This window comes from Protopterus annectens, chromosome 1.part0 (genome assembly GCF_019279795.1).
Source record: "Protopterus annectens isolate FY-2018-M chromosome 1.part0, PAN1.0, whole genome shotgun sequence".
In the NCBI taxonomy this organism is placed as follows: Eukaryota; Metazoa; Chordata; order Ceratodontiformes; family Protopteridae; genus Protopterus; species Protopterus annectens.
The window spans coordinates 1,717,532,335-1,717,557,193 of NC_056725.1; the positions used below are offsets into that span (position 1 = coordinate 1,717,532,335).

At 38.4% G+C, this 24,859-nt stretch overlaps 1 protein-coding gene across 1 annotated transcript in view; it reads right to left on the reverse strand.

Moving 5' to 3' along the window:
• The window catches only part of ADGB (androglobin), a 4,124,629-nt gene that overhangs the window by 1,683,223 nt on the left and 2,416,547 nt on the right, over positions 1–24,859 (reverse strand). Inside the window, exon 20 of the mRNA XM_044074542.1 lies at positions 14,068–14,182. Coding sequence (XP_043930477.1) covers positions 14,068–14,182 — 115 coding nt within the window. The remainder of the gene's footprint in view (positions 1–14,067; positions 14,183–24,859) is intronic.

Sequence of the window (24,859 nt, forward strand, 5' to 3'; positions counted from 1 at the left end):
ATAAACTTTTTAAGTGAGTCTCCCTGGGGTCATCTAGTGTTCCTCCTCGATTTATATCAAAGCCTTAGCGCATGGGTATGGCAGGCTCCCACACATGGACACACCTCTATCCCATTCAGCTGTCCCTGATTTTGCAGAATGCTCCTGATGTTGTCTCTTGTATGAGTCCTGTCCCTTGTACCTTACGTAACACTGCAGTCAGGGAATAATGCCAAATATTACAGTTTCATACTTCTAATACTGTAAAAAATGCAGTGCATGAGAAACTATCCTCAGTTAGTATACAGGACTACAGCTCTGGCTTGATAAGCTGCTTTCTGTGTGAAGGGTACATGGTTTGAAACATCTCGTCTTGCTTTTTTTTCAAATATCTAAGATAATATGTAACATATCCCTGGTGTCTAACAGTAGTGCAGAGGACTAAAGATCTGTTTGTGAGTGCCAAGGATAAAAGGTTTGGGTTTGAATCTTTTTAAGTGCCATTAGTCACAATATAAAGAGTATCCCTGGTGTTTAGTGTTCTCACTGCCCCACATCTTTCCTTCTGTAAAACTTGTTTTATTAGCTTTTGAGTTCTTTTATGGCATGATATAAATATTAAATATTATTCATTGTGTTACATATTTAGAGACTATACTACGGATTATGTAACATTTTCTATATAATAAATGATTTTTGTTAGAAGTTTATTTCTATTTTATATTGTGAGGTTTTGTAAATTTATAAGTTTAAGTCTCATAAAGAATTTAAGTAGTACTCCCACATTTCCATGAAGAAAGTAGGCTGAACTTATTTACCAGACACTTGCAGAAAATATGCAGAGAGCTGGTCCTATAGGGTATCCATGGCGTTTAGTATTCTCCCCACCTCCTGTGTCCTTCATGCCACAAAACACTTTCTATTACCTTTTTAAGTGCCTTTATGGCATGATATAGACAGTATCCTGTTGTCCACTGTTGTCCTTCCCAATACTGCAGGATCTGCTTGTTAGTCTAGGGGATGGTAGAGGTATGACAGCCCCCACAGACAGACATACACACACAGACACACCACCCATCTTGGACAGACCCACCTTTTCTCTCTCTCTCTCTCTCACACATACACACACATACGTGCACACCCGCATACATACACACACACACACACACACACACACACACACACACACACACACACACACACACACACACACCACCCCTCATGGATACACTTACCTTTTTACGCACACATACACATGCACATACATACGGAAACGCACCTATCCTACCTATCCCCTAACTAACACAGCACTACTGCGCCCCAGCAGACACACAGTCACACATGAATGCATATTCCTGAGGCCACTCACCCCTCAGCATGCACTTATGCATACAGCCACATTCTTGCACACATGCATACATCCCCTACCACTACCTGGCCCATACCTCTAATGTGATCACACTCAATGGAAGTAATGGGTGAATATAAATCTTAAGCCATAAATAATGGTGGAACAAAAGCCCAAAATAGGGACACTTTTTAAATATTGATCATACAAACTTTGAAAGTTAATAGACTAACAGCTTTTGCATTAGTATGAATTTTCTGAAGAATATAAAGTCTGAAAACCAAATGGCTGCTATTATTTTCTGAATACAGTCCTTGATGATTTACCAGTGATTTGTCAGGAAAACAGAATTTTATGAGAAACAGGTCAAAAATATGAGGTAAAAATCTGGACAGTCTGCAAAAATCTGGAAAGTTGAGAGGTATGCTTTCTAGTCAATATAATCTAAATATTAGCAAGTTCAAATGCTGCATCTAATTTATCTGTACAAGCAACTCCCGCAAACTTATTTCAGCTTTTTGGTAAAATGTCCTTTCTGTATGTGCAGTCTACCTATTTGAGAAATTTGTTGCTGTGCTCATACTAATATATATTGATATAACTAATAAATATCTTAACAAGATTAAGACAGGTATATTACCTGTTGTATTTTTTAATATGTAATTAGATGTGTCTACTTTGTCTTATTAAAAAAACACTTCATTGAATGCTACATAGCCGAACTCCAGTTTAGTGAAAGTGTACTTAACCGAAAACAGACTATCACAAACTACAATTACAGGAAGAAAGGTCAGCATTGTTGCTAGTACTGATTTTTTTTTGATTGAAGTATTTTTGTTGAGCTTTGTAATGGGAGGGATATTTAAAATACTAAGAGAAGTTGTTGTTATAGATCGCAGTACAGTGAGGATAAAGAAATATACCCTTTTCCCCACTGTAGTGCAATCTCAGAGTTAATATATATATATATATATATATATATATATATATATATATATATATATATATATATATATATATATATATAACAGGGGTGTGGGGGCACAGCCCTCCACATGGGGGTGCAAGGGGGCTTGCTCCCCTGCAAAAAATGTGTTTCTAGTGTTTCTTTTTGTGTTTTTGTCTTTTGTGGAAGTGTAGTTCATAGTAGTCTGTTTTCAATTTAGTGTACTTTCGCTAAACTGGAGTACAGCTATATAGCATTCGGTGAAGTGTTTTTTCGATAAGACAAAGTAGACCCAGTTAGATATGATTCTTTGCAGTGGACACTTAGAGACTACACTATGGATCATGTAACATCTTCTATATGACAAATGATTTTTGTTACAGGTTTATTTCTGTTCTATATTGTGAGGTTTTGTAACTGGACTTATTTACCAGACATTTGCAGAAAATATGCAGAGAACTGGCCCTATTGGCTAAAAGTCAATCAGCCATTTCGAAAATCTACATGAAAATAAAATATGTCTGTAGCAGATGTATGTGAAATAGAGAGGTGGTGCTATAGCAATCAAAAATCTATATAAACAAATGTGCCAAGCAGAAAAATGTACTGATGTCTTTGACTGGCTAATAAACTTTTATGTTCTGTGATTGACTCTGTGGTGCCCTGATTACTTGATTTATGCTATGCTCTCTTGCAGTCATGTAATAGGAAGTGTGTCAGAAGTAGGAAGAAAAGAGCCAAAACTAAGGAGCCATCATGAAAGAAGAAAGTGGGAAGAGAACAAGCATATTTCCTGGAGAAGATGTACTTTTTTGGTATGAGTAGCAAAAAATATCACCTGAGTTAGTCTCAGATACAGTTCTGCACACTAACAGGGTGAGGTCCTAACTTTCTCCTTGCTGACTAAAGATGGACAGTATTAGGTTTTGCTATCCTTCAAGAAGAACCCTCAAACTTGAACAGGAATTTTCATTGTAAATGAATGTTGTGGATTTATTGGAAAAAGGACTTCACACCTGGCACTAATGTGAGAAGGTAAGGCAGCCAATTATTCTTGCCAGAAATAAGACCAAATACATTAAAACATAGAGGGTTAAAGATTAAGAACTTAGATCTTGACAAGTGATCAGAGGCATTGCTTGTGATAGAACCTAAGAATAGGTATTTCATAGAGCTCCCAGATAAAACTCTAAAAGGAAGCTATTTTTTTTTTAATTTCCATAGCAGCAAAGGTATTCTAAAAATAATGTCACTTATACTGAGGGGAGCTTTGGGTTCAGCCATAAAGATAATAATATTGTGTGTGTCTTTTGCTGACTTAAAAACACAAGAATTGTCCACAATTATTTTAGATAATATGCATGAGTGGGTAAGTGAAAAACAACAAAAATTCAAAAAAGAGATAGGGACAGATTCAATAAAGCCTACACTAAGTGGACACAATATGTGCTCAATAAAATTCTTATCACGTGTTGTGCTTTCTAGTCACTCAAAAAGATTACACTAAGTGTTCATGAAGTCTTTGTGGTAACCTTTATCAATCCCTGACAATATTTAAAGCTGCAAGAATGTCAGTAGGGAAACTAAAATTAGGAGGAAGAAGGTGTGCATTATGTCTATGCTGTCTATTCACTCAGAACAGTGTACATTTAGTGTAGGCGTTATTGAATCTGGCCCATAACTTATACACGTGGAAGCAAAAGATCCCAACAGACCTTCCTACACTGATTTAGGATTCCACAAGTTGGGAAAACCAAAACCAAGATAAAAAGGAGTTTATAAAGAACATGTTTATTCCACTAGCACGTAGACTGCACAAGAAAATAAGAAAAAGAGAGAAAGATAAAAGGGGAAGGGTGTACGAGTCAAATTTTATTTTGGAAGTTCATCTTAGTTATTTTGTAGTAAGCATGATCTAAACAAATTTGCTTGTCAGCTACAGATTAGTGTAAACAATCAAACTGATGAGTAAAAAAATACATAAAATATAGACATTGCAAAATTATAGACAGATAACACTACAAACTACTAAGTGAAGTTGGAGAGTTAAGAAAAAACAAAATGTAAGCAATTGTAAACTGTTAAAATCTATAAATTTACTTTCACATAAATGATATTCTCATAGGCACAGGGTGATAAAAACAGATATCAAAGTGATGAAACAGGTAATAAACCCTGTTAACTTTGTAAAAGTGACTATATCAGCAGTGCAAATAAAATAGAAAGAAAAGCATTGCAATGGGGTGTTCAGCACAAAGGACAGAGACAAAACAGTCAGGCAAGCTCTGATGCTTCTCTGACTTCTACATAATAAAAGTAAAAAAAGACCAGCAAGCTCCTCATTTGCAAATAAAATCATTTAATGCCGATCTACACTGACAGTGAGTATGTAGGGCAAGTCCTGATATTATCCCTTCCCATTTCGTCAAGGAAAGACCTAATCCTGATCCCATCAGATGAAAAACTAAAAAGTCCTCTCTGAGAACAAATAAAATAAAAGCACACATAAAAAACAAGAAGCAGTTAAGCCAATGAAGTAATGGATTTGTTAGTAAATAGGAAAGCAGTCAGCCTGAGCAGATGCACCTAATACAAAATGATCCCACGATATATATTTTTTAAACACCTTTATTAAATTATCACTTAAGACATAAGCAAAAAATACAGTAACAGAAAAGAAAAGAAATATTATCAATTGTTTCCATTACATGCAATATACATCACATATCATTTCTTTCTTTCTTTGTAACTATCATCAGTCCAACATTACATAGGTTCATAGGTCTATATTAGGCTAACAACCACTAAGGCCCTTATAAGCTACCTGTGTAACCCAAACATGACTGACAATTTTGATTAATACAGGGGATGATTTACTGACTGCTTATGTCCATCAGATAACATAGGTGCCAGACCAGGGGTGAATTTCTGATTACCAATCCATTAGTCCAAGTTACTCTTAAGTAGGGATAGGGAGGAACTCTGCTTCACATGGATGAGGAGCCTGTTTCAGAGAATGGGGATTCATTGAGAAATATATACTGTATGTCACTCCAGCATGTCCTATATATGTTGTAAGCAACATTTAGGTATTTTAATCTAGAAGTTCTGACGGTGTTTGTTTTGCTGATGTGCAAAAGGTTCATCAAAACAGGGTCTAGGGATGCCTTGTATGCCAGGCAAAGATCACCTCTCTGAAGTTTGTAAGATACTGAAGAAAGAGACAATACTTTGAGGTGATCAGCATAGAACTTTGTGTTTTCTCCCTGTATTCTTTTTCGAAGGAAACTTTGTGGATGTTTCATTTGCTGTATATGTCTGGTCAGGTACGTATGGAAGGGAGCATTATACTCTACTCTATGATGGGTCTGATAAGGGTTGACTACAGTGGTACTGATGACATCTCTGGACCTAAATGCCATACCTTTGTTTATAAGCTGAGCTACACAGAATGATTTTCCTACTACCTTCGACACTTGTTGGTAGAAAACTTGGCTGCTATCTACATGAGTTGCCTGATCCCTGACTAGTTAGTCAACTTTTAGGGGTGCTTTACTGATAACGTAGCTATCAGGGGTGGCCAACTTCCCAAAAGATACTATAATGCATTTCTTGGAATTGAGTTTTAAGCCATAAATTGCTGAATTCCTGCCTCCCCTTAATCTTATTCCTACTCCTCCTGAATATTATTCTGCATTTACTGTTCACACAATTTCCATTTATTTCTACATAATTTTCTCCTTCTCTTTTCTAAAGATCCTTCTTCCAGTTCTTTTACCTCTTTATAATATTCAATCATTCAAATACATTTGGTTTAGACAATGATTTCCATTTTCTAGTACCTGCTTTTTTGGCAGTCAATAGAATTAAACTTAATAAGGCCTTATTATGTCCAGACAATTCAGATCTTTTGCCTCAGCTCAAACATTTTCCTTAGTTACAGCCATTTGCTCACCCAATACTCCATAGGGAATTTTTAAACTCTGCCCGAGGAAAAACGTCTGCTTGGAGTATAAAAATACTTACGCAAACACTTCCAAGCAAAGATCCTAAACCTTCAGGAATTTGGTTCATAATTTGGAGCCATACTTATGTCCTCCCAATGGTTTCTTTTAAATTGCTTTTCCAGTCTCTCCTCCCAATCTTTTCTAACCTCCTCTAATTGATCTTATACTTATTGTACAATATTTTATGTGCTCTACTAATTATCCCCTTTTTTAACAGCATCTCCTGTACAAGATTCAACAAAAAACTCCAACAGAACAGGCCTTTCACTTAAGATTCCCCTGTCTCTTTCTCTTTGCCTATACTGTGATATCAGTCCGTGGTACTGAAGGCAGAAAGACCCTCAGGCCCCCACAGTACTGGGATTAGAATGTAAAAATAACAAACTAAAAAAAAAAAATTCAAAGGATGAAAAAATAAAACTGGGTGAAAAATGCAAACAGGAAATAAAAGCACCACACAGCCACATATCAGAACCAAACCTGAATGCTTTCATCTGTTTTAATATTGGACTTCATCATAATGTTTTTATGAGTTATGCAAACTAAAATTATGCACACTCTTGCAGGAATGATTCCTGTAATAGGCATGTTGATTGTTTTCTATTTCGGAAGCAGAAACATACCTTTCCATAGTTAGGGTACTATAGACTAGCATTAGATTAGCAGAGACTGCCTCTCACGATAAGCTCGTTTTACTCTTGTACGCAATCTCTCATCAATGAAATATCTGCTGTAACAGAAAAGTACTAGTTTAGGTGTCCTAAACTTTGAATAAGTGAAGGGGAGAATGATATTTGCATAAATACAATTTGACTGATTTATGAACTCAGAACATCAGAAGAAAATTATGCCAGAGGATGATTTCTCCTGTCCACCTGGTGATTCTGGGCATACAGGGGCGATGCAACAATTGCCTCATGTACACAGACAACCCTCTCCTCCTACCACCCAACACTACAACCTGCGAGAGATGCACTTACATAGCCAAACTGGAAGCAAAGCTCTTTCCACCCAAGATTGTGCTAGACAGTCAAGAGGAGAAGGTTAACACCCACACTACACCTTAAGCAACACATAGCACTTCTAAAACAACACCACCAACACCCACACATAGCAAAACTAAACCCACATATGTGGAGGTCCTTAACAGTAACCTGCCCAAGCAACAAGGTCCTCTGAAGCTGAAACGCAAACAAACACCAATCACAACCAAAGTGTCACGTAGCTCACAACACCAGTGTGCAACCCAACAACAGCCCCTAAGGCAAGACAACGTACCCAATGCTTTAGTCATAGGTGACTCTATAGTCAGGCACACTGATGTCCCACTCACCAGGCTGAACAAGGAGAAAATTACAGTCAGCTGCCTGTCAGGTGCCAGGATCTGCCACATAACGCATGCTCTCAAGTCACTCCACAACAAGTACAAATATGAATCTGTCATTGTCCATGTTGGAGTGAATGACTTGAGACGTACCTCCCTGGACTACATGAAAAGAGACATGGAAGAGCTCTCGGATCATGTGGCCCAGGCAGGTATGACCCCAGCCCTGAGTAGCATCCTGCCTTCACCCAGAATGATACCACAGTATATGGACAAAATGATTGACTTCAACAGTTGGCTAAGCTTCTGGTGTCATTCAAAGGGAATCCAGTGTCTGTCTGCCTGGGATGACATGATCAACAGACCATGATGCTTTGCCACAGATGGTCTGCACCTGTCACCCCTGGGATTCAGGTTACTGGCTAAGGCTCTTGCCACCTCTATAGTGCCTTTTTTAGGCAAAGGTCAAAGGACAAAACCACCACAATAACAGGTACAAGCATGCAAAATCTGAAGGTAATGCTACTCAATGCAAGAAGTCTAAACCTCAAAATGCACTCTCTCAAGGCACTCCTAAAAATGGAGAACATCGATATCTGTGCAGTAAATGAGACCTGGTTCAAAGCTCCAGAGAGCACCCCTGCAATACCAGGCTACAACTCTTACCACACTTTTCGGCCACCAAAGCAGGACAGAAACTCTAAAGGTGGAGGAGTGTCCATATTCACCAAGGATATTCACAACACTAAGCTAGCTGCCCAACACAATGTGTCTGAAATTCTCCAGGTGCAACTAAAACTAGGTAAGACTGCAATCAAACTATAGCTTGCTACAGATCCCCCACCATGCCCCAAGATTCACACTACACCTTTCTAAACATACTGGAAAATATTAAGATACAACCAAACACCCTAATACTGGGTGATTTCAACTACCCTGCCATCAAATGGGAAAACTACACATGTACCAACACCTTTGCCCAACGGTTCTTGGAATTCATAAATTCCAATGCCCTGGGTCAACTAATCCTTAGTCCCACCAGGGGCTCCAATATCCTAGACCTGGTCATTACCAACATGGGAAATCGATGCTCCACACCTATGGTTACCCCCTTGTTGGCCAGGTCTGACCATAAGCTAATCACCCTTGACATCCATATCCCACCCCCACCACCCAGTAAGGAAACCTCCATAATAAACGTCTCCAAAGCCAACTTCATACTACTCAAGTCAGAAGTGACAAACTTCATGACACCCATACAGATGGGAACTGAAAGTTCGACTGCTGAATCCTACACTAAGGCACTGTATGAGCACATCCACTCATGCATGAATCATGCCATCCCCAACAGAACCAAGATGCTCTCCTCCAAAAAAAGTAAGCCAATCTGGTGGTCCCTTACCATAAACAAACTTTACAACAAAAGGAAGAAACTGTTGCAGAAAAGAGGAAAATCCCAGGATGCAAAACACTCCCTTACCAGCCTCAGAAAGAAGCTGAGATCCCTCATAAAATCCTCCATAGCTAGTTACGAAAATAAAATTGCCAAAGATTCCAAAGACAATCACAAGGCATTCTATAGCTATGTCAAGATCAAGAATCTAAATGACAATGCTCAGATCTGCTCAGAGCTACAACAGAATGGCATTAAATATACTGATCCCAAGGATATTGCCAATATCCTGGCAGATCTATTCAATGCAAACGTCACCCCCGCCTCACCCCCTAAAGGGCCCATCTCAATACCGAAAGCTTGCCAAATTCTGGTAATAACGGCCACACAGGTAAAAAAACGCACTCTCCAAAGGTAAGAATACAGCATCCATGGGACCAGACGACATCCCAGGTCGTGTACTACATGAACTACAAAATGAACTGGCATCTCACCTAAATGTCATGTTTAATCATAGCCTCACCTCAGGCTTTGTGCCCACTGAGTGGTGCACAGCTACAATCATCTCACTCCACAAGGGGGGATCCACCTTGGATCCTGGGAACTACAGCCCCATCAGTCTGATGAGCCTGATCTGCAAGGCCATGGAACTTATAAACAAAGACATTGACAACCTCCAAACACTGGACCCCACACAGTTTGGGTTAGTGAAGGGCCGATTTTGTCTCCTGAACCTGACTGACTTCTTTGAATCAGTCTTCAAAGCCGTGGACAAGGGTAAGGTGGTCCACACAGCCTATCTGGACCTCGCCAAGGCCTTCTACACCACCCCCCACTATGGAATCATAGATAAACTTACTAAGCTGGTCATTAATTCCTGCATCACTCGATGGGTTGCCAACTGGCTTACTGACAGCACCCACACTGTAAAAGTAGCTTATTCCAAATCCATCTCCAGACAAGTGACAGGTGGAGTACCTCAGGATTCAGTCCTGGGACCGCTCTTGTTTGGCATCTACTTCTCTGAAGTACAGGCCAACACTAAGGGACTCTGGCTAACAAAGTTCGCAGATGACTGCAAACTGGGAGCCATTATTGAATCCCCTAATTATGTCGATATTCTACAAAAGGGCCTTACAGAAACAGATGCTTGGTGCCAGAGCCATGGGCTCAAGCTCAATGCCAAGAAATGTATAGTTATCCTCCCTTTGGGAAAAACCATATACCCATGAATTACCACATAGGTGGCAGTACACTAAACACCGAAAGTGTGATAAGAGACTTAGGGACACAGGTGGATAGTGGTCTCACCTTTGATAACCACATCACCACAACAGTCAGGAAATCCTTCTATGTGGCACACCTCATCACTAAGGGCTTTTCATCCAGAAAAAAGGAGGTTATTGTCCCACTGTACTCATCCCTCATTGGACCCATTATAGAATACAACGCCCCGTTTGGTATGTACCTCTCAAGACATCTGCAACAACTGGAAAGGCCGCAGAAATACCTCACTAAAATAATCAGAGGCCTAAAGCTGATGCCCTATGCTGACCGTCTAAAAAAACTCCACCTATACAATGTCATGCCAACACTAGAGCTGTTGGACATGCTACACTTAAAGAAATCCCAATCCCCTCAGAGACACATGCTCCAGGGATCTAAACCTTGTCATCACAATGAGCAAAACATGCTCGTGGGGCAGGTTTCTGACCCAGAGACTCCCCAGACTCTGGAATAGACTGCCCATACATGTCAAGCAGAGCGCCTCTTTGGCCCTCTTCAAAAGGAACCTTGATGATTGGATGGGAGATAGGAAATTCACCCCGGGGAATATGTCAGTCGCCCTGCTAGATAGGGGTCCAGGGAAGTAAATACTGTGGGATGAAATAGCCAGGGAATTGTTATGGCTAGGCTTGTATAGGCCCTAGGGCCGATAGCCTAGTACCAACCTATGAACCTATGAACCTATGGCCAATGAAGAAGGTGGGAGAACTCTTCCTACTTCTAGATGCAGCAACCATGTCGTTAATTACAATAAGTAACAGGGATGCTAAGGCAAGGGGATTGCACCCACACAGAAAAATAACTGTATGTTAAAACTTTCCCAGATGCAAATTTAGCCTTATTTTCATCTACTTTATACAATCTCCATTCTGGAAAGCTGTGTACAACTGACTGTCCTATACTATATAAATCACCTCACCAGGCTGCTGTTGCTCTGTGCCATATTAGCAATAAACATACCAATGCTCATGAGGTCCAATTTGCAGAGGGAGAAGTCCTAGTCTTCTGGGGGTAGGTGTTGGAGGTACACATAAGGGTTGCGTGTCTCAAATAAAGCTACAAGGACAGGAGGCATTTATGGGTGGCAGGGCTTGGTGTACGGCGGAATGAACCTGCCAAGGTGAAAAATGAATACTAAGTTAAAAAAGGGTAAAAAAAATATTTTGAGAACTGTCAAAGTACTGGTTGATTAAATACCTAAATAAATGCATAACTAACAAAACAAATATAATAAAATAAAATAGGTTTATAAGCAAGCAAGTGGTACAGAGTCTAAACAGATGGAAAATAAAGTATTGGCATATTACAAAAGTTATTGTCCAAATACATGGGTTAAAAAGAGCATTCATTCATTTGTTCGTTTTACAGTAACCTACTTTATCCTATTCAAATATGCATAACAGTCAGAGCAGAAAATCAAATTGGGCAGAATGCTCACAGACAGACAGCCAGATAGACACATACACACACACACACACACACACACACACACACACACACACTGCACACATATCTATGTGCAACTGAGAGGGTCATACCTTAACCTAACAGCAAGTTTTTAGGAGCACTGTTCTAAAACCTACATGAATACAGGGAGGGCACACAATCTTAATTTTTATAAATGTTTATTAAATACAATACAATAAATAAAATTATGTGTGGCCAGGATGACCAACAAATAACTTGAAAAGAAAATGCATTTTAACAAGAATAAATGAACAGTAGCAAATGCCAACAAAAAATACATTGGACTGGCGAGGACTAAGGCTGCTTTGAAAATGCTAGTTAAACACAATTTGTATGGCAAGAATACCCTAATGAAAGGATTTACTGCCTAGCTCTCCTTTTGCTGTTAGACCAGGCAATGTACTTTATTTTCATCTGGCAAAACAACCGATGGTATAAAACATTCTCAGAATCCAGTATTTTGTTTTACTCAACATAAAAGTTTGACTTAGCGTATTATCAAAACACAAAAACATAATGAAAACAAAAGCATTTACAAGAATGTAGTTTAAACTTTGTCATTTCGATCATATTAGGTATCACAAATACAATAAGAAATTTAATTAAGTAGTATTGCTAGACTGAACACAGCCTAGAATACCTGTTGTATCTGCACTAGGGTATGCCAATGGAAAGTGGCTTGCTATTTAAATAAGCCAGTTCAGAACAGGTATTGAAAAACAATCAGGAATGGATCCTGCATATTCAGCCTTACCAACTTCACTCTTTAAAAACAGAAGCTTATCCAAAATAATTACTTTTTTCTGAATGCTCACTGAAAAAAGGTAATTTAGAACATGAAGTGCTTATCTTGTCAGGATGCACACACTGGTTATTCAGATTAAAAGCAAAAGGGAAATTTATTACAAAGTATGTTAACTTTTCCATTCATTCTACATGAAACCACTAAGTTAGTGTCTCTTCAGACCTAAAGAGGGAATTGATTTGGGTCCCTCATTATTATTATTTTTTTAGAAGCAGACATGCTAAAATCCATGGGAAGCTTAAAGAACAGAAAGCTTGAGCTTATTTGACATCACCAACATCTTACATCATAGGTTCATAGGTGTCTACTAGTCTAAAAACCACAAGCTCCTGATTAAGCCTAGCCATGCATCCCAAATCTCTGACAAGCAGGTGGAAGATATGACTTCATAACTTTTGCAAATGCCTACCATATTCACAAAATCAAATTTTTAATAGTTACACACACACACACACACACACACACACACACACACACACACACACACACACACACACACACACACATGACAGGCAGGAACATAAATAAATTGTTTCACTTTTTATGGTATATTCTGTGCACTGAAGCACTTAACGTAACTGTAATGAAAATGTATTTAGAAGTCAAGAGTATAAACCACGCAGTCAGCCATAAATATCAACAATCTTTCCTTCATGTTACACGATTCCTCAGAATTAAACAGATCATTTTGGTTTACATAAATAGTAAAGTCAATGTATTTGTTGCATTTTGTTGATGCAGCAAATCATACTGGGCTTATAGCCTTTTTTTGAAGAAAACACAATATAATGCTTGAACTAACTAGAGGAAGCTTAGTCAAGACACAGTGGCCACTTCTACCCTTTGTCAGTAAGTTTGGCATCTAATCCGAATGAGTGCATTGCAGGAGTACAGCAACCCCTCATCCTACACTACACTGTCATTTTTTTTTTTTGGAATACGAATCCCTGTGCCCAGTCTTTAGACAAAAGTCATAGTGCTATGATCTTTCCAGAAGTAAAGCAGGATTTGCAACCTGCTGATCCACTGATAAAACAAAATCAAGAATGTAACTTTCTACAACAGGATACTTCTCCTCTTGAGGTAAAGGTGTAATAACCTGCTGCTATTAAAATAAAACAATACTGCAACCTAGCTAATAAGATATAGTATACATTCAACACACAGTTTACAAGTCTGCATGTTAAACTCTTTAACCTGCTTATTATATATGTGATGCTAATAGCAATTTTGTGTTTGCATTTACTTCGTATTTTAAATTAACATTGTCCCTTTATGCTTGCCTTGTAAAATAAGGCCATTTCACAGAGCCCTTAAGAGTAAGAAATTAATTCAGAAAACAATCTTGCACAGACTTTAGATATATCTCTAAATTAGACCAAGCCTCATAAGAGAAGCTGATAAGACTTCTCTACCCCTAAAATAAGAACAGACAGGAAGACAAATGGACTAGCCTATCATGAATCATACCAGTGACCTAGTATTGCTGCTGTTGCTATGGTAATATGTACCTTGTCAAGGTATGGCATGACAATTTCTTCCTCACCAAAGACAAATGGCACAGTGCTGCACAGGTGGATATGGTACCCGAGGGAAGAACTTGCAGTGAAGCGTAACACGTGACGCCTAGCAAAAATAGATAAAAAGGAAATCTTCAGATCACATGCCTTCTATGCTTATCTTAAACAAGAAGTTCTCTATTTAAAATATTTAAAGATAAGAGAATAACATGAAGTGTGACAATGTCATCAAAGAATCTCAGATTTCGTCTTGTGGCAGCCTTTTTCTATTGAAAGTCTACTTAATTAAACAATATAATTAGTTAAAGGAACAACTCAAATATAAAAATAATTTTTTTTTGCAACTATACATGATTATGTTTCTCAACTTGTAAGGAAAAAAACAGGAAGTATAAGATACACATACATGTGTTTTCTTCTACTGCACTACGTAAAAGTATTTAAAAAATGTTTCCTATACCTGGCAAATTTCCCTGCAAAAAGTTTTACACTTGATGACTTGGACATTTTACTGGGAGTCATGGTGCCATCATCAAAATACTGCTGGTCTTAACTATGCAGATACTGAGAAAAACAGCATATGAATGTAATGCTAGCAACAGGAATGTGATAACCAGCATATATACTAGTGAAAAATAAAAAAAAAAAAAACACTAAAACACTTCCACAGTCCAAAGACTCATATTAAAAATGTTTCTTCTACAAAGCGTACTCAAGAATCATATACATTAGGCTTAAAGTGCTATTCCTGAAATAGAAATGTGAATACATTAGCAAAATATACTCTGTAGTACAGTCATTATATCACTAGTATTCCAACATCAGAGTTCTGATTGTGAATGAAGATCGCAGTACAATAATGACATCTAATTGTCCTGCCCATTTTATTATGAAATGTTTAATGCAATAAAAATATGGCAAACATATAAATAGATTATATCTTTACTACAAATATAATACTTCAAAATCTGGATATTTCAAATAATATTCCTTAAAGAAAATATATTAAAATGTTTTAGTTAACACAATCTAAATAACCTTTTTTATGTTGCCTACATATGGGCAACATGGGGAGAGACTAGCAATTCTCCCTTACACACCCCTCCTCTCCAAAAACAAACACCACCACTGTTAACAATGTGCTTACCGATAGAATGTCCATTTTCAGTGATGTCATGCAATGGACAGACATTATAAATTAAAATGAATAGTTTAGAATACATTAAGCAAAACATATCTGAAACCTAGATATGATAAGCCTGGAATGTGTAAAAATCACTGAAAACAAAATTATTGTACTGCACACCAAACTGCCATCTTAAGATAATTTCTTATAGGATAACCTGAATACTGCCTCTATTTCAGATCTTGTTCTGACAGAATGTAGTATTAACCTTTAGCTAACTTTTGCTGTGCATATTTTTCTACCATACAAACCAGAATGAAGGGCTTCCTACTTTTTCCAGGTTTTGACTAAAAATCTACAAACAATCCTATCCCATCTAGAATTTCTAAATTCCTACAACCTTTAGCTGTGCAATGCATGACTCAGTGGGTCTCATAACTTATACACTAAACTAATGTGTTCTTAAAAAGCAGATATTAATGCTTACTGGTTCTAACCGAATTGCCAAAATTTAAAACAGCTAAATAAAATATGAACAAAATATAATATGGCCTAATAACCAAACAAGAAATGCTGTTAGAATTCATATACGTCATTTAAAGTTGTTAAACTGTTTGATTATAATCTATTCCTCAAACCTGGTAATACAATAATCCTAAAAAGAGAAAATATAACATTGTTCAAGCTGGGACCGTGTATGAAAATGATTACTATCTAAGGCAAACAGTAACTGTCTGTTAATACTGTTTCTTAGTCTGAAAGTACTTATTTTATCTGCACCACAGGCTATGCTTGTAAAGGTACTCTTTAACCTAATGGGCTCAGGTGGTTAACAAACCACACACACACAAACATACATACATATGTGATAATAATGTTAAGGTGTAGAGAAACGTACTGCAAGAATAAGTCTTCATAGAATTATAATGTAGCATAGCATGCTATAAGTCACAGGCCTCTGTTATTCACATATATTCATTAGTAGTAAACAGCAGACAATGCACCAGGTGGAGATAAAAGTTTGTGGCTTATTGTTTCCTTACTTCTTGCCTTTCTTCCTGCTTAAATTAGTTTATCTAGGCAGTGGAATCAAACTGATTCTGTAGAAGCACTAGTGGTTAACTTTAGTATACTGAACACTACTGAGAGCAGTAGGTCTGCAGAAATAAACAAATCACAGTGGAGGGACAGCTTTGTCATGCAACAGTTGTGCCTTCTCTGGAACAAATGTCCTATCCAGATCAAGCAATTTAGCACACACTCTTCCTTTAAAAATGAATTGGACAAATGGATGGGTATTCATAGATTTACCTCAGTTATAACCCATCACTCCATGAAAAAGGAGTTAAGGTCTAAGGGTGGATATTGGCAAAGTGTAAATGGCCACATGGCATGGTTGTCTTGTACATTCTATGATTCAGTAAGTCTTTAAGCTGAAATGTCAAAACTCAGCAAACAGATATTTTTCTTAGATATAAAATGACCTCAGAACTGATTATATTAGTTACGAAGGGTGTAGTAGTGCAGTGTCCCAAGTGGAGAGGGGGAGAGTGCAAGTGTTCTTTCTCCACATAAAATGTATTTGCATGTCTGTTTCCTTTTGTGCCAGAGAATACTTTTTGAAGGTCTGTGCTTTTGACTTTGTTCCATTCATGTTACTGATCATTATTTTAAAATAAACTACATCTGTTATTTAATTTATGTCGGTATATTTGTTAAAACATAAGACTTATTTCTAATTATTTGAGAAAAACAAAATTCACCGTTTAATAAAATAACTCACTGGGGTGTGTTCAGAAACATTTGCTACATTGCGGTAAGCAATTTTGAGTGATGAACAGCTCCAAAGGCAAACCAAAACTTTAATCTGTGAGCCCTTTCGTTCACTCAAATCAAATGAACGTCTTCAGACAAATTCAAACAGTAAAACCTCTCCTTATATAACCAAGAAATCACATGACCAATAAAATACATTACATCACAAGTTAAAAACTGATTGTTAAAAGGCATAAGCATATTTATAAAGATATTTATATATACTTTAAAAGAATTTTTAAGCACAAAGTGAAAAATTATTAATATATAAAAAACAATCAAAAAGGTGCATCCATACAAACCTATAAGTACATAAAATATTATATTATCTTATAAGAACATTCTATACTGAATTTCAAAAATTCATTCAGCGTAATAAACTTTTAAGCTTGAGTAAACACATAACAGAACACTGCTCATTAAGGCCTGGGTAACTATGCGCATTTAAGGTAAGTTGCCACATTAACTCTTGTCTTTCGAGTGAAAAGGATGTATGCCCACCTCTAAGGCCCTCCATCACCTGGTCAATCACCTTAAATTTAAAGTGGTGTCCAGGGTTGTCCCTAATGTGGTTGGCCAAAGCATTATTTTCTCTGTTTCTATTTATACTACAAATGTATTCATAGATTCTTTCTTTGAACCTACAATCATTTTTTCCAATATAAAATGCCAGCCAGAGTTGACATCTTGCCAAATATACCACACTTTTAGAGTTACAGTCATATCTAGCAGTGAGTAAAAAATGCCTGTTAGCAATTGTATAGTCCCTACCTATGTCTATGTACTTGCAATAGGCACAGGCTTCACATTTAACCATTCCTGGGTTCCTGTTGTACAATTTATGCTCTTTCTCTAATATATTTTTTAAGTTAGCTCTTTTTCTATACACAACTCTTGGTAGGGTGCCCAATTTAGATCTAAGATCTGTGTCTCTTATAAGGATACACCAGTTTTTTAACAGGGTGCCCCTTATGGACTCACCATAAGGTGTATATGTAGTAATTAAGCTGACAATATATCCATTTGTATCCCTATTGTTATTACTGTGCATTGACGTATTTATGTTAGCACTATTACCCTCAGAGGTGGAAGGGCTAAGCATATGAGCTAATAAGGCTGGTGGTCCCAAAATGGGTGAGAAGTGCCCCTCCCTTCTTTTTATTTGGACTTCTTTTATGACTCCCTGCAGTAACACGTCTGGGTAGCCCCTTCTTTCAAACATTTGATTTAAATTATTGCATTCTTGCATGAATTCCCTATCCAAGGTGATCATCCGTGCTTCCCTAACCAGCTGACCTTTGACTATAGATTTTTTCTGGTATTGTGGATGGCAGCTTGTGTAATGCAAAAATGAGTTTGAGTAGGTTTTCTTTCTATGAATTTTAGATAAGTAACATCCCCCTAAAATGTCCTTAGTTAATTCCACATCCAAGTAAGCAATCTTTACGCTGTCAAAATTGGATGTGAATTCCAGAAAGGATGTGCTGGCATTCATCTCATCCACTATTTCCTTAGCCGTAGTTTCATCTCCATTTATGACCATAAATATATCATCCAAAAATCGCATATAATAGATGATTTTATCTTTGATGTTACTTCTGGTAAACACAAAATGGTGCTCCCAGAAGGCCATAACTAAGTTGGCGAAACTACCGCCACACTACTACCTACAGAAAAGGGAAGTAGCTATGGGGTCCCCATGTGGCGGTAGTTTCGCCAACTTAGTTATGGCCTTCTGGAAGCACCATTTTGTGTAACTCTAAAAGTGTGGTATATTTGGCAAAATGTCAACTCTGGCTGGCATTTTATATCGGAAAAACTATCTTAGGTTCAAAGAAAGAATCTATGAACACATTTATAGTAGAAATAGAAACAGAGAAAATAATGCTTTGGCCAACCACATTAGGGACAACCCTGGACACCACTTTAAATTTAAGGTGATCAACCAGGTGATGGAGGGCCCTAGAGGTGGGCATACATCCCCTTTTACTCGAAAGACAAGAGTTATGGTGGCAACTTACCTTAAATGCACATAGTTACCCAGGCCTTAATGAGCAGTGTTCTGTTATGTGTTTACTCAAGCTTAAAATTTTATTACGCTGAATGAATTTTTGAAATTCAGTATAGAATGTTCTTATAAGATAATATAATATTTTATGTACTTATAGGTTTGTATGGATGCACCATTTCGATTGTTTTTTATACATTAATAATTCTTCACTTTGTGCTTAAAAATTCTTTTAAAGTATATGTAAATATCTTTATAAATATGTATATGCCTTTTAACAATCAGTTTTAAACTTGTGATATAATGCATTTTATTGGTCATGTGATTTCTTGGTTATATAAGGAGGGGTTTTACTGTTTGAATTTGTCTGAGGAAGTTCATTTGATGCTTACAACCACAAGGACAACATATCCTAGAAGAAGACATCCCCACAACAGATGTATTAACAGACGTGCTAGCACCATGGGAGTTTGATCTTGGTTTTCCATGAGCAGACTGGCAAATTTCTGTGGATGTAACAGTTGAATGGGAGTGTGAATGGCTCCTCTCCCCTAGCAGGTGACCCAGAGAAGACACTGCATTTTCCACTGCATGATTCACACAACAGGACATGCACTCCAGTACGTTATCACGTACATCCAGCATTTCCTTCACTACCTTTGCCATAGTGGTGGTGGTACTAGCTCCTGCCTCCACGATGGCTCTGCACATACTCTGGGTTACAGTGACTGATACACCAAACTCTGAGTGAGGGAGAGAGATAACCATGTCTCCAGCAAGCACGATTACCATCCTCCCTGAGTAGAATTCTCTGTCCATGAGTGTTATGATCAGATTCTGACATCTGTCTACTGCTGGCTAGCACACTTCCCTGATTAACAGTGTCCCCATTAACCTGTCCTCCCTGTCATGTGAGGGCAACCTGGGTATCCACAGGTATTGAGGCTGTGTCCATGGTGTGTGCTGGAGATGTGACAGTCACATTCCCTGTATCCAATAGTCTATGCTCCCTTGACTATGTCAGCTCATCCTGGCCATCATTATCAGAAGTTACAGATCCTCCAACATTAGATGGAGAAGTTCCATAGTGCTCTTGCTACATAAAGATTATAAGTATGACACAAGCAACTGGGTTTTACCAATATGAACATGATAAAAAGTAATTCTTTATTTGCATACCTTGTACAGATGGCTGTGGATGTTGAATCCCTGATGTACCTGTATACTAAAAGACAGTTAACTTTAATAAGTTTGATAATGACTAAGGAGTGCAAAGGGCTTCACAGAAACAGGCATACATACCTAGGTCATTTCCAATTAATTGTCTCTGCGGCCTGTCCATATTTGCCCCAACATCCAGCACCACACTGTGGGAGTGTAGAGGTGCCACTACATTGGAGATAGGTCAAGAACTTCTCCATCTCCACTAGAGGTGTTACACTCAACATCTCGCAGCTGTTGTCCTACCTGCCCTTGCCAGGACTTGTGCTTTCTGTTGAGCACCACACACATGACATCATTGGCCCTGTGGCTCACCATTTCATTAGCAATACTGTGGATACCAACTGCATTAATATTTGTCATAATATCATCTCAAACATGGTCTCAAAGAGCTGTCAGCCATGGAAATGGAGTAGCATCTAAATTTTTGCATCTGAGAACTAGGGCTTATGTATGGATGCATTTCCCAGCAGATTAAGTAATGTGCTTCTGCATGCCCTGTTTCTTATGCATTGCTCTGTTGGTATGGAAAAATGTGGAATTAGCAGCCTTGTTACTCCATAGCCCTGATAATTTGTAACACCACCTGTGTCCTCTTTCGCCATACAACATGTGGTTTGTGGGGCTGTCAGTTATATATCTGTTTTCACACTTTTTAATATCATGGTGCAGAGGTTTACTAAGCTTGTCTCTCACAAGACAGTCACATAGCATGGCAATTGACCATGGTAACATGACTGATCATCATCATTATTATCATCATCATCATACATCCCCTCTTTTCCCATTTTCTACATGGGATCGGGGTGCTATGTCAATTGTCGTAATCACTCTCAGTTTGATGCCACTCTCCTACCATCTTCAACACTCATTCCTGACTGTAGCAGGTCTTCTCTCACATGATCCATCCACTTCTTTGTTGGACGCCCTTGTTTCCTTTTGCCTTCTTCCTGTCTGTCCCAAATCTTCTTTACCAGATTGTCTTTTGCTTTTCTGCTCACGTGCCCAAACAACTATAATCTGTTCTCTTGGTATGTGTATGCAATTGAAACTACTTTGGTTTCTGCACTGATATCCTCATTTCTTCATTTGTCCTTCAGTGTGCATCCTACCACCCATCTCAGGCACTTCATCTCCATGAACTCTAGCTTCCTCAACTGCTCGCATTTGCTGGCCAGGCTTCTATACAATACAGTAGTACTGGTCACACCACTGTTCTGTATCTTATTTTCAGCTTCTTTGGCATTCTTCTGTCATATACTACCCCTGACACACTGTGCCACTTGGCTGCAGCCCCTTTGATTCCAGCTTTGACCTCCTCATTCAGACTTCCCTTTTCCTCAACCACCCCTCTCAGATACTTGAAGCTATTAACCTGTCCAGTAGACAGAGCCACTACTTTCCCTTCTATCTCAAGTCTCAGCTTCTTCTTATTTTCCCCATTTGCTATCATTACAACTGTCTTATTTGTGCTCAGTTTCAGCCCATGTGCTTTCAGTTTTGCATTCCATTCCTATAGCTTTTGCTGAAGTTCTTGCTCAGAGCCTGCCTGTCATGTCACATCATCTGCATACAGCAACTTTGTTGACCTGTCCCTCCAGCCTGTTTGCTAATGTAGTCTACCACCAATATGAACAGCAGTGCGCTCAGAGCTAAACACTGATGCACACTCATTCCCACTGCAAACCACTCTGTGAGACCGAACACTGTCTGTACTTGAGCCATTGAATCTTTGTACACAGCCTGCTCCAATTCTACCAATGTTTCTGGGACTTCAAACCATCACAAGACTGTCCAAATCAGCTTTTTTGGGAGCTTGTCAAATGCTTTCTCCAAGTCTAGGAATGCCCAATTGGGCTCTTTCCTCATCTCTAGCTTCTTCTCAACCATCTGCTTCACTGCAAACATTGGGACAATTGCCTTGCATCCGGATCTAAATCCAAGCTGCTAATCTCCCATCTTGCTTTCTGCTACTCTTTGTACTGGTTTATCAGTCACCCTCTCCAGTACATTTATGCAGTGTGACAGGAGTTTAATACAGCTATACTGCCCACAGTTGTGAATGTCCCCTTTGTTCTTGTACACTGGCACTAGTATACTTATTATTCTCCAGTCATCTGGGATATGCCTTTCTCTCCACACTGCTATTAGTACCCTCAGCCAACATATTTATCATATCTCCCATTCTCTTCTCCTGAATAAACTATTAAACCTTAATTTCTCTTCTTCTGCTATTTCCTGGTTTTCCAGCTATCTCTCTGATTGTCTACAATCTGTTAAATGGATCTCAGCTCTATCTTCTCCCCTCCCAGTGAAAATGGGAGTCCTGCAAGGATCTATCCTTGGCCCACTTCTCCTCAATATTTCACTAATCTACTATATACCTCCTGTCCCCAGTCATCCCTTATACAATATGCAGATGACTCAGCTGTCATCACCATCACTGACACTTCCTCCGACCTAAACTGTGTCACCCAAGCGTCCTTCAACTCAGTAGAATCTTGGCTCTGTGACAACCTAATTCTTAACCCCAAGAAAACTAAACTCTTAATCTTTCTAACCAAAAAACATACCCATCTCAAAATGTCTTTTTCTATACTGTCCCTCAATAACACATCAATCATAATCGAATCTAGCACAAATCTCCTAGGAGTCACAATCGATGACCAACTTAAGTTTGATTTACATTTGTTAAACCATTTTAAAACATGCTTGTCTTCTTCCTAGTCTTTTGTATAGTTATCACATTCTTACTAATCTAAACTCCTCTCGCTTAGCTAAACTTGAATCAGCCTACAACAAGGTGGCTAGATTTGTTGCCCATCAATCTCACAAGTCTCACCACTCTCTCCCTAAGACAATTAGACTGGCTAGAATTATCCCACCAGCTCCTCATCTCTCAACTACAGATAATTCACTCAATTCTATACCAGCACTCTTTCTGTCCTAGTCTCACTCCTATCATTTCTAAATACTCCCCAACAAGGTCTCTACGCAGCTCTGACCAAGACTTGATACAAATATATAAACCCAATACCAAAACAGGCTGCAACCTCTATAGATACAACCCTGCCATATCTTGGAACAAACTCCCCCTTGAAATTAGATCCCTTAAACACCCTAAACAAATGCAAAACAGCTACCAGAAAATACATACAAACTCACTGGTCCTGCCACTGCACTCATCCTCCTTAAATGTCTTCCCTTGGCTACTTAGACTCCTAGTCACCATCTCCCCTCTCACACACACCCTCTTCCTGCATAATCTCACTAGCCCCTTTCCTTGAGCTTTTATTCTAAACTATCATTTTTATCTTACACTTTATACCTTCATAAGGAATCACTCTTCCGCTCATCTGTTCTCCCTCCTTTCACCTCTACCCAACCTCCAGGCCAGGTTGGCAACAATTTATTTCTTGTAACACTGTTGCCTATCACATATGTATTTTTGTTTCTCTATCCGATACATTACTTTACTCTGGTTATTGCCTTTTCATCAACTAGTAGTGTTTAACTATCACATCTCATTGCAAGAATATATTGTATTCAATAATAATTGCTTTCTTCTGCGAAAAATAAATATTGTATTTCACTGTGGAGCTTTTCACCCTGGGTCTCCACTGAAAATGAGCCACTCAGCTCAGTTGGACTAACCCGGTCAACATATGTAAAATAAAATAAATAAATAATAAATAAAATAAATAGCTGCTGTGACCTCATCTGAGCCTGTTGCTTTCATTGACTTAATTTTCCTCAGTGCTGTTCTTACCTCTTCTAGGGTGGGGTCCTCCTGTTTTTTTTTTTATTGTAAGCTGTGTCTGGGGCAGTATAGCTTCTGTGCGGCTTTCTTCTTTCAGAAGTTGATGGAAGTACTTCTTCCAGCTGCCTTTGATTTCCTGTGGGCTGGTGAGCAGGTAATTTTTGGCATCCCTTATGAAGGATGTCTAATTATCTTCTTTATCTTTCTGTCTTTGCTTTGCAGTCTGATAGAGTTTTTTTGTGTCATTTACTGAGTCACATTCCAGAAGCTGACACAGTGCCTCTAATGCTTTGTTCTTTGCTACCACAACTCCTCTTAGCCGCTTTGTTAGCTACCCAGTATTCCTTCCTACCTCCTGCTTGTTCCTGCACCCTTTCTTTCTTTTCATAACTTCCTGAACTTCTGCATTCCACCACCATCTTTCCTTATGTATCTTGTTTCCATACCTCGTTCTGGTCACATACCTGTAGTCCTTATACATGCGGTTTTGAGGTGATATCATTCTTCTTCAACTTCACCTATTTCCTCTTCTTATTGAGGTGCTAGAGCTCTGAGTAATTTCCTGAACTCCTGTGTTTTCTCTCCAGTTAACTTCCATGTCTTCAGCCTAGTCTCTGTTGAACATAGAGCTTTCCCTGACCACTGCTTGCAGTTGATTGTGTCAACCAGTAGTTTATGTTGTGGATCGACTGTTTCACTGAGGAAAACTTTGCAGTCACTGTTTCTACCTTAGTGCCCTTTTCTTGCTAGAAGAAAGTCTATCTGAGTTGTATCTTGGCCACTCTTCTATGTGATCTTGGGACCATCTGTCTTGCTGAACCACGTGTTGGCCACTATTAAGGCATTTGTCAGA